The 14,354-nt window shown below is 39.2% G+C and overlaps 1 protein-coding gene across 1 annotated transcript in view; it reads left to right on the forward strand.

Moving 5' to 3' along the window:
* The window catches only part of astn1 (astrotactin 1), a 395,016-nt gene that overhangs the window by 371,984 nt on the left and 8,678 nt on the right, over positions 1-14,354 (forward strand). Inside the window, exons 21-23 of the mRNA XM_062428582.1 lie at positions 2,763-2,898; positions 6,954-7,054; positions 8,534-8,717. Of these exons, the coding sequence (XP_062284566.1) occupies positions 2,763-2,898; positions 6,954-7,054; positions 8,534-8,717 (421 nt within the window). The remainder of the gene's footprint in view (positions 1-2,762; positions 2,899-6,953; positions 7,055-8,533; positions 8,718-14,354) is intronic.

Raw genomic sequence — 14,354 nt, forward strand, 5'->3', positions numbered from 1 at the left:
TATTTCTCCAGCCACAAAAAGATTGAATTTGTGCCATGAATGGTTAAAAACAAATGCACAGCTAACCTAAGTCTCATTCTGTAATCCTGGGCTGTTTTTATTCGACTCTTTAAGTATGTTTTTGTTAGCCTCATAAAGACCCTGCGGTATGAGACAGTTGTGATAAACATTGACAGTTTGTAAGTAGTTAATAAATCCACAAATCTAAACTGAACTGCTAATGTTGCGATGCTTAGACAGACCATAACTGTATATTAAGATTGATGCCGGTCACAATTTCCCATTTAGAGCTCGACTTGTTCAGATATTGAGAGAATAACTCAACATATTTCCAAACTGCGTTCTCCAGTGAGGTTTTCAAACACTGTTTCCTTTTTATACGCCTCCTTACACGCCAGACAGATATTCCAACCGGCTTAGCAATTAATATGCTAAGTGGTGCAAAGCCTCACAATGTCACTTTTCATTTAAATCTCCAGAACTGTTTATATCTTTCACTCGCATGTCAGTCTCTACACTGGGTAAACACCTCGCTCTGACAGCTGCCACACACTTTTTTTTTAATCCTCGCGCTCTCTCCATGACTCCGTGGCACTTGGCCTACTGTTTACCAGCTGGTGACACCGGCCAGGGTTGACAGGGAAGACATAGGTGACCACCTCAGAGCACCCATCATTCACACATTCACTTATTTACACACACACATAGAGGCAAAGCTCTTGTGGAAGAAAGGCACAGGTGACCACCGCGGGGCGTCCATCACATCACACACATCGACACACACATACACATATTGTATAAATACACACAGACAGGCGCCGCTTGTGTAGAGGAGGGTCACTGATGACCACCTCAGAGCACCCATCTCTTCACATTACCTCTGCACACACACACACATAGACACATACAGACTTGGCTTTTTTCAAGCAGAGGGGTTTTTCCCCTTTACAGTGAAACACACACCCCAGTAGCCAAATGCCCTTTTGACGTACGCAGTGCCAGCTGGGAAAACATAGCTAGCTGCATGTGTCACCACCAAGCTGGGCAACAGGAAAGGAGCCCTGAAGATGAGGGGATGGAGGAGGAGGAGGAGGTGGAAGTGTAGGTTCACAGGGTTGCTCTCACATGTGAGATGCTCAGGTTATCCCTGATTATAACTATTCAATCCACTGCAGTTTTTTAATGTTGTTTTGAAATATAAACTTAGTCTTAAAACATATATTTGATTTTATTTCAAAAACATACCTAATTATTATTTTTTCAATCATGTTGCACATGTGAACTAAAAATAGGATTTTGTGTTACGCAAGTGTTTCAGTCCGCTTTGCTTTTATTGTTGCTTTTTTAAGGTTTCGACTGTTTCAAAGCGTGTGATTGTTTTATTACCCTGTAGATGACGTCAAGACTTTTTTTTTTTTTTAGGTGTTAAGACCATTGCACACAAGTGTTATGCAAAAGGTGGGAGTGGTAGAGCTGCAGTAGAGGTGAGAGAAAAGTCATAGCTAAAAGGTTTAGCATTTTGAATCTGCTGGGAATAAGCGAGGTGGACAATGAATGTGTAAAACTCTTCCCTCCCGCAGCATCTACTGTCAAGGTGCCCTTAAATAAAGTACCAAACATCCAGCCGTAGTTGAGCAGTTGAAGACAGTGAGTGGACTGCATGTGTAAACCTGCATCTGTGTGAAACAGAACACGCTGTTCTTTTTGTTTGTCTCTGAAATAAATGGAAGTAAATGGCTGAGTAAGAACATATTAGTTTTCTCTAAGCTGGTTTGATCCAGATCACTTCTGTGCCATGCCTTGACAACAGAGAACTAAACCATTTATCTGAACACTGCCTGTGTCTCATCATTCAGTCAATAAAATATTTTGATATCTAAAAATTTGACACCTTTTAAAAAATATATATTTTTTAAGTGAGGATCAACTGACTCCTAAGAAGATAGATATTCATTAAACTATGAAAAGATCAACTTCCCTTTTCATCATCAGAACTTGAAAATGATTGTGTTGTTGCTGTGCTTTATCTGACCTTTAACCCTCATGGTTAAAGGTACATGTTGTACTTAGAGTGTGTGCTGTGGTCAACCATAGCAGTTCTCATCTCTTCCGAATTTTGTTGAGATTTCTGTTTTCAAAACAGCAGAGAGCTATGTCTAATGTCAGCCTCCATTAATCTACCCTTTTAAAAGTAGACATAACAGGCACATGCTGATGCAATATATTTATTAGGCCCAGTGGAGTTGGCCTTATCTTACCTCAAAGTAGTTTAAAATTTAATCATTTAATCATGCACTGTATTTACAGTTGTCCAACCCTTTAATATTGTGGAGTCCAAATGAATAGTTTAAGAGTTTTCAACTTAACTTTTATTTTACTTTTATTAATTTTTTCTTATTGTACTGCTGTAATACTTAATATTCTATTTCACTGGTCTGTTTAATTTAACATGTTTGATGCATTGTTTGTTTTTTATGTGTTGGCAAGGTGTGCTTGAGTGCTCTGAAAGGTGCCTATAAATAAAATGCATCATCATTATTATTTTTATTAACTTGTGATTCTTATAATATTTAGAAAAGTTCATCTTAGTTGTATTCTCAAAGTAATTGTTTTTTAAAAGAGAAAAGTCATGCACTAGCAGTACATGCATTATAACATTTCATGTAGCATGTTCTCATGTTTTACATGAATCACTTCGGGGTGACATTCTTGGATTAATTATGTCATATTAACAGAAATATTTCCTTCTCTTTGTGCCACAGAAACCCTTTTGAGCTTCGTGGATGACATCTTGTCTGGGGCCAGGTCTCCATGTGTGATGTTAGGGGACATCCCCAACCTCCTGTCCTCCTCCATCAGCATGATCATTCGCTGTCTGGAGCCTGATACCACCTTCATGTAAGCTACTGACTTTTTATCTCATGAACATGTCAACTATATAAATATGTATAAACTAAATGGACCCAGTCTCTATATCAGTCCATACTACATGCTACTTCTAAACAAGTTTTGAGTATGTTGTGTGTTCTCAAGGACAAAATGAGAAATTCCTGCATAATTGAAACACTTGATTTTTGAGCGTGCTGTTGATAGACACTATTGTACAACATTGCAAAGGAAATAGAGGAACTACTCACAGCTTGAAAAGATCCGCATTATCATGATAGTGGTTAGACAGCTCCAGAAAGATCATAGAAAACAAACACAAAATGATCTTTGGATAAACATTTGACTGAAGTTTAGTAAGCATTGTCACAGTTTGATTGACATTTAACTTTGTAGAAATGGCAGAATATGTATCAGTATAAAATGGTAAAGTATGTTGATTTATCATATACCAACTGCAAAAACGGCATACTATGAAGATTAGTAATACATAGTATAATTAGTATGTAGTATGGAACACAGCAAAGGTTTATTTGCCAGAAACAGCATGTGTATCTGAGAGACGTTACATGTAGCTAGCTTCATAGAAAGTGAGTGATTTGGCAGTGGGAAGTAGCTAGTTTACCTTCCAACATCTCCAAAGTGTCTTACTTACACATTGGTGCATTTAACATATGAGGGAATACAAATAGAGACTGTGTTAGGCAGCTACTTTGTCAGAAAAGTGCAGCTGTTGTGTCTGTTTAAAAGACAAAGCCATGCTGTTTTAATAAAGAATGAAGACACAATGTCAAATACATTTCATTTCCTTTGGCTGCTTTACAATGAAAGTGTTGCTGAACGGACTTATATGAAGCAGCAGTAGAAGGATGTTCCGTTTGTTCTGGCACCGTGTAAAGAGAGTGAATGGTGAGGTTGTTATTATATGCACTGGATTGTTATTATATGCACTGGATTTCATGAATGAATCGTTTCCCTGTGAATCCTGGATGCTTAGGTAATAGGAATCTAACACAGGAATGATGGACTCCACCACTATCAATAAAAACTATCAGTAAAAGCATGGTTTTACTGAATGTAAAAGCATTGAATGGCTATTGCTCACTTAAAACCACAAATTATTCTCATGTCATAAGTGGCGTATATCACTGCTTGCCACTATTTATTTTTTATATTACCGAGCATCCTTTTTCATTCTTTATATTACAATCTACTAATCCTCAATTACTGTAGAGCAATTAAAGGGGAACTATTACTCTCATTTCCAACCTATATTTTTATTCTGGGGTCCACTAAAATAAAGTTGCATGATTCACATTTTTAAAACCTACTTATTTATCTTATACTGGCTCTTTATGTAGCCCCTCAGGTCAGCCTCTGTCTCAAACAGGCAGTCTTAGCTCCTGTCTCTTTAAGGCCCACTCTGTTCTGATTGGTCAGCTTTTGAGAGGCCTGCTGAGGGGCAACACTTCTCAAAGTCGTTTTAAGTTACTGCTGATGCAAACCCAACATTCCCTGATTTGCTGTCTCATATTAATGACTAAACATTGGGGAACTTTTACTTTGAAGCATTTAAAGGAAATTAAACGTGTTCCTCACCAAATTAGCAGAGCTTCGTTAGCAGCATTAAAAACCGTTCAACACAACAACATCTGGAGATATTTGGAGCTGTTTGAGTGGATCAGTTAGAAATAAATCAGGGAGGAATATTACAAGCAGAAACAGTCACAGTGATGATGATGATTGATGAAGAGCTGCAGACGACCAGAACACCTCTTACAGATATGCTACTTGTTTTATGGATGGTATGGATGTTAATGGGAAAACACTGTGTGCCCACTCAACTCAAGTCATGGCTCAGTGTGACTACCCTGAAAATGATGGAAAAACACCATAATGTTAGCAGAGTGGAGCAGTGAACATGCCTGCTGTGCATTTAGCAGAAGATCATATAAATCAATCCATCACAAGGTGACATCAGCTTGGGCTTAAAGTTTTTTTTAAAACATTGGGGACCAAGCATTCAGAGAAGTCCGAAGCCGATGCTTTTTGCTCTCTGGATCACTTCTACAAACATTTACCTCATTATTTGACACTTTGGCCATGTTTAATATAAACATTTGACATTGTAACATTGTATATAAATATGACTGTAGATGAGGAACAGCATAATTGGTTCCCTTTAAATATTTCTCCTCTGTGATTTTATAGTATTTCCTTCTAGTGAGCCAAAGAAGGCCAGTAGGTCAAATACAGGTTGAGTTAGAAGTTCATGACCACAGTATCTTTCCACATGTATTTAAAGTCCTAAGGGAAACATTGAGTTCATTTCAAAGTGAAGTTTTTGCATGCTGTACTAATCACTGACTAAATGTGTGGGGTGTGGCACCGATCCTTCCTTTGAGAGGTAGGTAATAGGTCCAATTCACTCTGTATTTTTGGAATAGTATGAGTCTTTCAGCAGACAGCTGTTGATGCTAATAGTAAAAATATGATTTATTCCATGTTACATTTAAATTGTAGGAGTTTGTGAAGTAATGAGAGAGTTTCTCTGCGCACACACACACACACACATATACACACACCGGATGCTCTCTACACATGCTGACACTTATCTCACAGACAGCCTGCCAGGAGGGAAACCACACGAGAGAGAAAGAGAGGAAGAGCAAGGTGGAGATGAAGAAGAGGGGTAGAGCTGGAGAAGCAGAGGCAAAGTTTGGGGTAGAGACAGAAAAGGAGGGGAAAGTGAGAAAAAGATCAAAAGCTACGAGTGGAGGTAGAGAAAACTAAAAAAAAAATATATATATTTTTAAAAAGGTAAGAGGCCCAAGGACGAATCTCCAAGTAGTTTCGGTGTATGTAGGCAGAGTGAGCTACACATGCCGCTTTAATCCCAGTATCAGCGGGACTCCTGCGCGCTCTATTCTGTCTGGCAGCTCATTCATCTCTCTGAGCTGAGGCCTCGTCTCTCCCTTACAAAGCTTGAGATTGGCCCCTTGAATGGCGAAAAACATAATGTATTGTGTGGTGAGAGGTAAGTACATGCTATTATGTAAGCATGACACAGAACATACTCTGCAGGTGCATCAACATTTCAGTCTTTTTAGACATGGGAAAGATTTAAATGGTGTCAAATCTGATGCTCAAGTTGTCAAGTTTCTATTATCACTGAAGTCTGCATTTAATCCACAGATTAGGCCATTAGCATTCTGATTATCAAGATGTCAGCAGGCAATGTCTTAATAATTAATTTCTAACCTTTTTATCTGTAGGTTCAACTTGAATAAATTAATAATGATATCTTATATTTTATTCTATTCTTTGCGGGTGCTTTATTCTCTGATGCTGCAGGTGGATGAAGTTTGTGTTTCAGCCACTAGGTGGAGATATTAATTCAGAGAAATGGTGTCTTATTAGCCCTGTGAAGAAGTGTTTATTGTCAGTCCGGCACCAAGGCAAGTTCTGTATTGATAATGCAGGCTCTCATCTCCAAGGGGAATCATCTTATTGAATTACCAGCTGCAGGAAATGCAGCAGCTGCCAGCTGAGAGATTGTTGGTGCTGCTGACATGTTGTTGGTACGACAGAATCATCACACTCCTTTGCTGGAGGCCCATATGACTGGGTTAAATTGTGCAGAATGTTCTTGATTCTGAATTGTTGATCTTAGTGTGTGTGTGTGTGTGTGTGTGTGTGTGTGTGTGTGTGTGTGTGTGTGTGTGTGTGTGTGTGTGTGTGTGTGTGTGTGTGTGTGTGTGTGTGTGTGTGTTGTATGGCTATCATCATGAGCCAATTTAAGTTTAATATCAGGGAAGTGAGGACATTTTTGCAAAGTGAGGACATTTCAGCTAGTCCTCACTTTCTGACACACCTTCAAAGGACTGTTTGAGGTTTCAGACTTGGTTTTAGGGTGAAGGTTAGAATTGGATTTAGGTTCAGTTTTGGGTTAGGGTTAGACATTTAGTTGTGATGGTTAGGGTTAGGGGCTGGGGATTGCATTATGTTTATGAATGTCCTCACTGAAATAGCTTTACAAATGTGTGTGTTTGTGTGTGTGTGTGTAGGTTCCGGCTATGGGCAGTAGACAACACAGGGCGCCGTTCCAGTCCAAGTGAGGTCACCATCAAAACTCCGTGTCCAACTGTGGATGACGTCAAAGCACAAGGTGAGAAAAGAGACACAGACTGAAGGCAGAAAGGTGGTGGATCACAGGTGGCTTTTAGAGATTAGTTTCATTTTCCAACACTGTACACATGCTGAAGGTGATAGTGACACTAAAACAAAAGTATTTTCATTGTATCGCATTTTATGTAAAGGCTTTGTGTACTGTGATATGGGTTTGTTGAGTAGTTTAAAGGATTCAGTCAGTCAGTGATGTTCTGTTAAAGGGAAAAATGTGAGGTTTCTCTTCTTAATGTTCTATTAACCAAATACAATGTAGCTACAGCTGTAAATCATATTTCTATAAACAAACATATTTGTGTGTTTTGCAGTTTGCAAAATTTGAACTCAATAAACATTCAGATCAGTTCATTGTGTGAGTCAAAGAGTCACATACAGAAAGCTTTAGTCTCTGGATCAGGACTGGTGTTGGACACTGTACTCTGCAGTTTGATGAGGATATTGACTATAAAATATGTTAATCCACATGGTTAAAAAATTTAGCCTGCTGCTGATTTGAATCAGCCATTGTAAAAGTGCGCCAGCTGGTGAAGTGTGATACCACTGGGCTTATGCTGTTGACTTGAATGCCTGGAAATACATGAATGGTGTGAAATACAATATTTCCAGTGCACTGGCTCTGTTTTGGACAGACTTTATTGACATCGTCATGCAGAACAGGTGGATAAGTCCCCAACCTGACAAGCCATGAAAAGCTTCCCATTAAAAAAAATCCAACCACTTTGTATTTTAAGGGGTTATATTAATGATTTATTCATTTTAAAATGGTACCGATTCCAAGATATGTGTGTAAAATGACATCTGCCTTATTAATCTAAAATGCAAAGTGGCACTGAAGGAAAAACAAAAAGGGAAAGAGCACCACATCTATTAATGGAGACTCCATGGATTTCTTCTATTTGTCTACAGATATTCTGCTGTACAGTATGTACTGGGTTGAAAAGTTCTCCACCCAAAGGAAATAGCACATCAAACCTAAACAATGTCAACAAAACAGAAGTGACCAGGGAAAGCTGAGTCTTTCCTTTATCTCCCTTTATCTTCGCCCTAGCAATTGAACCTCTTGCTGAGAGAATCTATTTTGACCCTCTAACTCATGGTTATGATACAGAAATCTATAATTAAGATATTGTTATATGCTGATGATGTTATGTTATATATCACTCTTATCCTATCACTTAATATATATACATATGATCAAGGCAAATGAAAAAGAGCACATTATGATCAAATTGCATGTATCTTTTGATTTATTTTTGTACTCAGGTATGTGTTTATATGTCAATATGCTCGAATAAAAAACGCGTTACAGAGAAGCTACATCACCAACATTAGACCTTCTTCCTGTCTCTTCTTCTGAAATTACTTGATATCAAGTATAACCAATTGACCAGTTTTCTATGTACCATGAGACTGCATGAGGTTTGTCAGCGTTGACCTGTGATTGTTTTTCCCCTTCCAGAAATCGCAGATAAGATCTATAACTTGTTCAACGGCTACACCAGTGGGAAAGAGCAGCAGACGGCTTACAACACTCTGATGGACCTGGGTGCTCCCACACTGCACCGAGTGCTCTACCACTACAACCAGCGCTACGAGAGCTTCGGAGAATTCACCTGGAGGTGTGAGGATGAGCTAGGACCCAGGTATCAAAATCACTTCACTCCTTTTTTTGGTCAGACCTTTCGATTTCGGTTCTCAAATCAAGGTAAAGACCAAAGAGGCTTTTTTTTTTTTTTTTTTGCTTTGATTCTAACTGAGGAAGGAAAATAACGTAACGGTAAGGCTTTCAAACAATTGGAATTCAGTTTGTAGTTCAAAAGTGCCCACGTCTGATATGTAACCTCAGATCACAAATATGCATTCCTTCAAGCAAATTGATCATCAACTTGAACTTGATGGCCAATTTATCAAAAGACCCAACAGTATACAAAGCCCTGTAGGTCTGTCCTGAGTCAGACTTTTACAGAATACCAAAAGACTGAGCCGTTTTAATAATGTGTAGACTGTGTTCACTGTAATCAGACTCTGAAATTGTAGAGTTGTCTGTGTGTGTGTGTGTGTGTGGGTGTGTGTGTGTGTGTGTGTGTGTGTGTGTGTGTGTGTGTAAGTGAGTGAGTGAATGTGTGCCTACTTAATTCATGAGTTGCCCTCCCACTAACAAAGTGCAATCTGTCGTACTGAAGTTGCGCAATTGACATTGACGTCTTTGAACAATAACAGTTCAAAGACAACTGCAAGATTGGCTGCAATACTGAAGAAAAGTGGCAACCAGACAAGAGTCTGGGTTGGATCAGAGTTTGGTGTGAACACCACTTTCAAGTGCAGTTTAAGCAGACGGTCTTTTCAAAAATGAAATAGTCATCAACAATTTCAAATATGCTAGAAAACCTAGATACTCATTTAACTGTATACAGTCCATAGAAATCACACATATGGTAGATTTGGACCAGACTACAATTACAGATATGCCTGAGTGGTGATTGCTTTACCCCCCACTGCACATGTTAAACTCTAATCAAACCATACCTTGAATCGCTCTAGCTGTATCCAAGGTTGAAAGTATAAATCTGAAAGAAATTCCTTTCTCATTGTCAACAAATCCCATGAAAAGACCAATACCATCAATGAACTGAGTTTAGGAAGAAAACAAAACAAAAAAATGGTTACTGTGGTTGATTTTGACTCAGTCCCAAACACACCGTCCTGCTGCCAGAAGTACTCACTAGTTCACCAAATGTGGATCCATCCGTAACTGAAAGTAGTGCATATGGGTGCATATGCACTAGTTACTCCTGTTGGACTGTCGTTTGATAAAAACTACAGTGCCCAGCTACTTTAGGAAATTACTTTTTTTTTTTTTATGAAACTACAGATTCATGACCTATTTTTATAGATTTGTGTCTTCATAAGAAGGAGTAGGCTTTCAGCTGAGGGCCACAGACACAGGAGGGAATTTGTGAAGTATTGCAAGTTAGGCTTGGTTTTGGTCTTTTTATGGTGATTTGTTAACACTAACATTGCCAGCCTTACACCGTAGTTTTATGTGAAAAATCAACTGATGCAAAGTATCCCGGAAAAAAACATATAGTGAGTTGAAACCTGGCTCAGCTTTTTCCACAGTACCATGTCATCCGGCAACCAACTGTACTCAAAAATGTCAAAACAGAGGATAAATGTTTCCTGAAAGTTTTACAACTTTCCAGAGTTGTAAAACTCTGTCTTATACTACTGTGCAGTGTTTTGTCATCTGATAAGCCTTCCAACTCACAGATGTATAACTCAAACAGGCCTTCGTGGATCTTGTCTTCTTGCTGGTAGATGCAGCAAAATGCCCTCACCTGCACAACCACTTGTTTTTTTAAGCTTTGTGCAATTTTCACAGAACATTCTATCCTGTTCTCGCCTTTTGTGCAAAAACAAAATTCTCCATGTCTAAAAAAGAATAATACATACACAGGACAAGGGGTTAGCCCTTCTTCATAAAACCCAAACAATCTAAACAAAACCAAAACAAAGGTTATCCTACCTAACCAAAGCATTTCCTTTGCACATTTTTCAAAGTAAGTAAAAATTTGTTCCAAAACTACCTTTTTTGTTCCCAGCACAATTATAAACACATCCTACAGTGGCCCGCACAGCCAAATCTCCATGGTATCAGCTCATTCGCGTTGTCCAACTTTTGTTTTTGTTTCTCAAAGGTGGGTAGATGTTCCGCTCCCAGCATCCAAAGTGCTGTCTTTGATTGTAGGCAGTTGTTTGTGTGAATTAGAGTTACAGGGAAATTCATTCAAACTGACTGGGAAGTGAGCTTAACATCCGTGACATCACCAGGACCATTTAGTAACAAGCAACCAGGGAGGGCCCCATATTTCCCCCCAAACTACGGATAAGTACCTATAATGTAAAATTGTAGCTTAATGTTTTATAAACAGAGCCATGTGTCCGATATAAAATATACTTATAAACGGCAGTCTGTGGTACATGCTTTCACTTTGGCAGGTGAAACTGATTAGCCGAGGCTCCCTTAATTCTCTCTGTTTCTCTCTCTGTCTGTGGGTTCCCCCACCCTAAATGAAAGGTTGCTTTTAATAGGGCCCATGCTGGAAAGAGTTGATGTAATTGAGGGAGTTGCTTCTGAAGTGTTCCATTAAAATACACTTAGATTAACAGTCCCCCCAATTTAGTTAAAGGAAGGGGTGATTAATGTTAATAAAGGCACCTCAGAGCTGGAAAACCAGTAGAGAATCGGATTAAAGGTGAGGCTTGGCAACAGAGAAAGGAAGTATAAACATTTTGTTTAGCCAAGTCATCAGATAGACATCAGCCCTTTCTATGTATCTAGTTTGATTCAAGGAAAGAGCTTCTTTACTAGAGCTGACACAGAGCTCTGTGTTGTTAGCAGGCAGTGAGGTTAATGGCCTTACAGCTCCACCGCTGTGTGTCTGAGTGTGCTGACAACTTCCCCACGGCGTCAAGACGTTTGTTTCTCTGACGTTATTTGACCGCTGGGGAAAACAAATGCAGCAGACAAATGGTTGTACTGACGCCAGGCCAAAAATACTACTGATATCATTTTTATCAAACCAAAATAAGGGGCATGCAAAGTTTCTGACTTTTCAAGCATATAGTGTTGATGTTGGCCTGGTCTTGTAAAAGCACCTAAGATCATCTTGATCATTGTCATTCAGTTGAACAGAGGCTGACCAGAACAGTGGGGGGAATTAAAATGTGATCTAGATTCGTTTTAGCATGAGTCAACATCATTAGGATGAAGATTATATTTCTGTATCAATCAAGTGCTTTACAACTAAGCTCACCTGGCTGACAGGAGTCCCACCATAGACATCTAAGGCAGAGTTTTTGATTAATAGTTCAGTGTTTAGTTTCCCTTCTTAATATTACCACCATAACACCAAAAGGATGTGCTTTATCATATCGTGCTCTAGTTAGATTCCTTCCAGTAACTGTGTTAACGTTGTTTCATTCACTTTCTCATCGAAGCAACGGTGGGAAAGAGTACCTTGAGATGTCTTCACTAAATGTTTCTTACCGGCATAAGAAACTTACAGGAGAAAACTTAAGTAGACCATGCTGACAAATCCCAGTTCTTCCAGAACTGTCGCTGCGAGGTGTAGTTAGATTTTGGAAGATGCAGCCCCACAGTTATGATGTAGCTTTAGCACATAGGTATAGAGGAACCCTTTGACGCAAAAGGTATAAATTCAGCTAAAATTGGCATGAAAATGACAAATTATTGTCAGACATGTTTGCGGGAACACTGGAGCCGATCCCCGCTGAGATTGAGCTAGAGGTAGGGTTCACCATGGACAGGTCACCAGTCAATCACAGGGCTGACACATAGAGACAGACAACCATACATACTCACATTCATGTCTTTGGTCTGTGGGAAGAACCCAAAGGAAACCCACACGAGTACAGGGAGAACACGCAAACTCCACACAGAAAGGTCCTCACCGGTCAACCCTAGACAGTCCTCCTTCTCCATCGCCGCCCCCCTTTAAGTCCCTTTTGTTAGTTGCTTGTTCTTAATGTTTTTGGCCTCATGAGAGAGAGTACATGTCTCTCAACCAAACAACACAGATCTGTGGTACAACTGACAGTAAACAGCAGAGCAGACAGGCTCCCCGCTAGCGCACACACATTGACCACGTACTGTACATGTGCAGACCACAGTCACAATACTTTCCTGATGCACCCACACACACACACACACTCACTCACACACGCACACACAGTCTCATCTTCCCAAATCAGCTCAACTTGTTATGAGGAGAATTCCCCAGTTTCCTTGTCACAAACACTGAGGACTGAATAAACTTGATTTTCATTAGATAGTCAAAATATAGATAATAAGAACCCTGCTCAGGCTCTGATTCAATGTAAACTCATATCAGCCAAGTAAGCAATATCTGGAAACAAATGACAAGACTATTTGGCATCCTCCGGAGGACATTTTTGTTGCCTTTTTCATGCAACATCGCGTGACGTTTTAACTAAAACCATAAACTCACCGAAAGGCTGTCTCTCCAAGGCTTGACACTTCTTCTCCTGAGGGCCAGACCTTGTCATCGCCAGGGGAGTACCCATTATTTAAGGCACGCCGCTTGGCTGTTGACTTAGAAATGCTAGATGTTTTGGCTGGGCTGAAAGAAAATCCTCAATCCGCGCCATTTCAGTCCTGACCGTGTCCTTGGTTGGACTCCGTGCCCTTTGAGGAACTGCAAAATATTAGATTTTTTTTCTATTTCCTTTCTGTTTTTACATGACAGTCTCTCTAATCAGAGGAGTGCTTGCGATAATAAGTATTGTTATGGTTGGAATTTCTCTCAGGAAATCATAATCATAATCACAGCAGACTGTTTACTTTGCTCTCTGACTTTTTTTAGATGAGGAAAGGACAAAAATACACGCAGTGAAAGCAGAAGTGCCTTTTGGCTTCTCGTCCAACAGTGATTTATTGGTTTCTGTGATACTGAATAGTGAGGAGAAAACATATAAATATTTACACAACGTGATATAAATTTCCAGTAAAAGTATCCCATTAACAGTACCAGAGTACTTTGTTATGAGTTTAACTTAATTAAAAGTACCTCAGCTGCCCTCACCAGGAGACGTCCAGGGTGCTACTGTTTGGAGTATATTTGCAGTATATGGAGGTACTGGAATTGTCACATTATTTTTTAGTAGTTGATAATGACTTTTCAAGTATGCTATTTATCAAATCGTAATATTATATATTTTTTCCGATGCGGACCTAGAGAAAGGCATTCTAATAGCGGATTAAATTGAAAAATGTGACGGTTGAAGGTACAAACACTTCTACATCTGTAAGTTTTACCAAGTTTTAACCTAGAAATTATGTTACAAACTGGTTATTTCCAACAGCAGATATGTTTGAGAGGAATGTTAATATACACCTTATATATATTTTTTTTTGGTGGGTTTTTTGGTGGCACTAGCATAGCGGCTTTGGGGATAACATTGTCTGTCGGTCAGGTAACCACTTTGGTCCTGTCTTAAATATCTATTATATCTATAAAATCTAAATTATTGGATGGATTGCCATAAAATTTTCTACAAATATTCATGGTCCCCAGGTGATGGACCTCACTGACTTTGGTGATTCCCCAAGTTTTTCTCCAGCACCACAATTGGGTTGACAGTTTTTGGATGTTAGAGAAAAGTATCAACAAGTACTGAATGCCATGAAATATTGAGAAAGATATTCATGTCCCCCTCAGGATGAATTGTGATAACTA

The sequence above is a fragment of the Scomber scombrus genome, chromosome 11 (genome assembly GCF_963691925.1).
Source record: "Scomber scombrus chromosome 11, fScoSco1.1, whole genome shotgun sequence".
Lineage (NCBI taxonomy): Eukaryota > Metazoa > Chordata > Actinopteri > Scombriformes > Scombridae > Scomber > Scomber scombrus.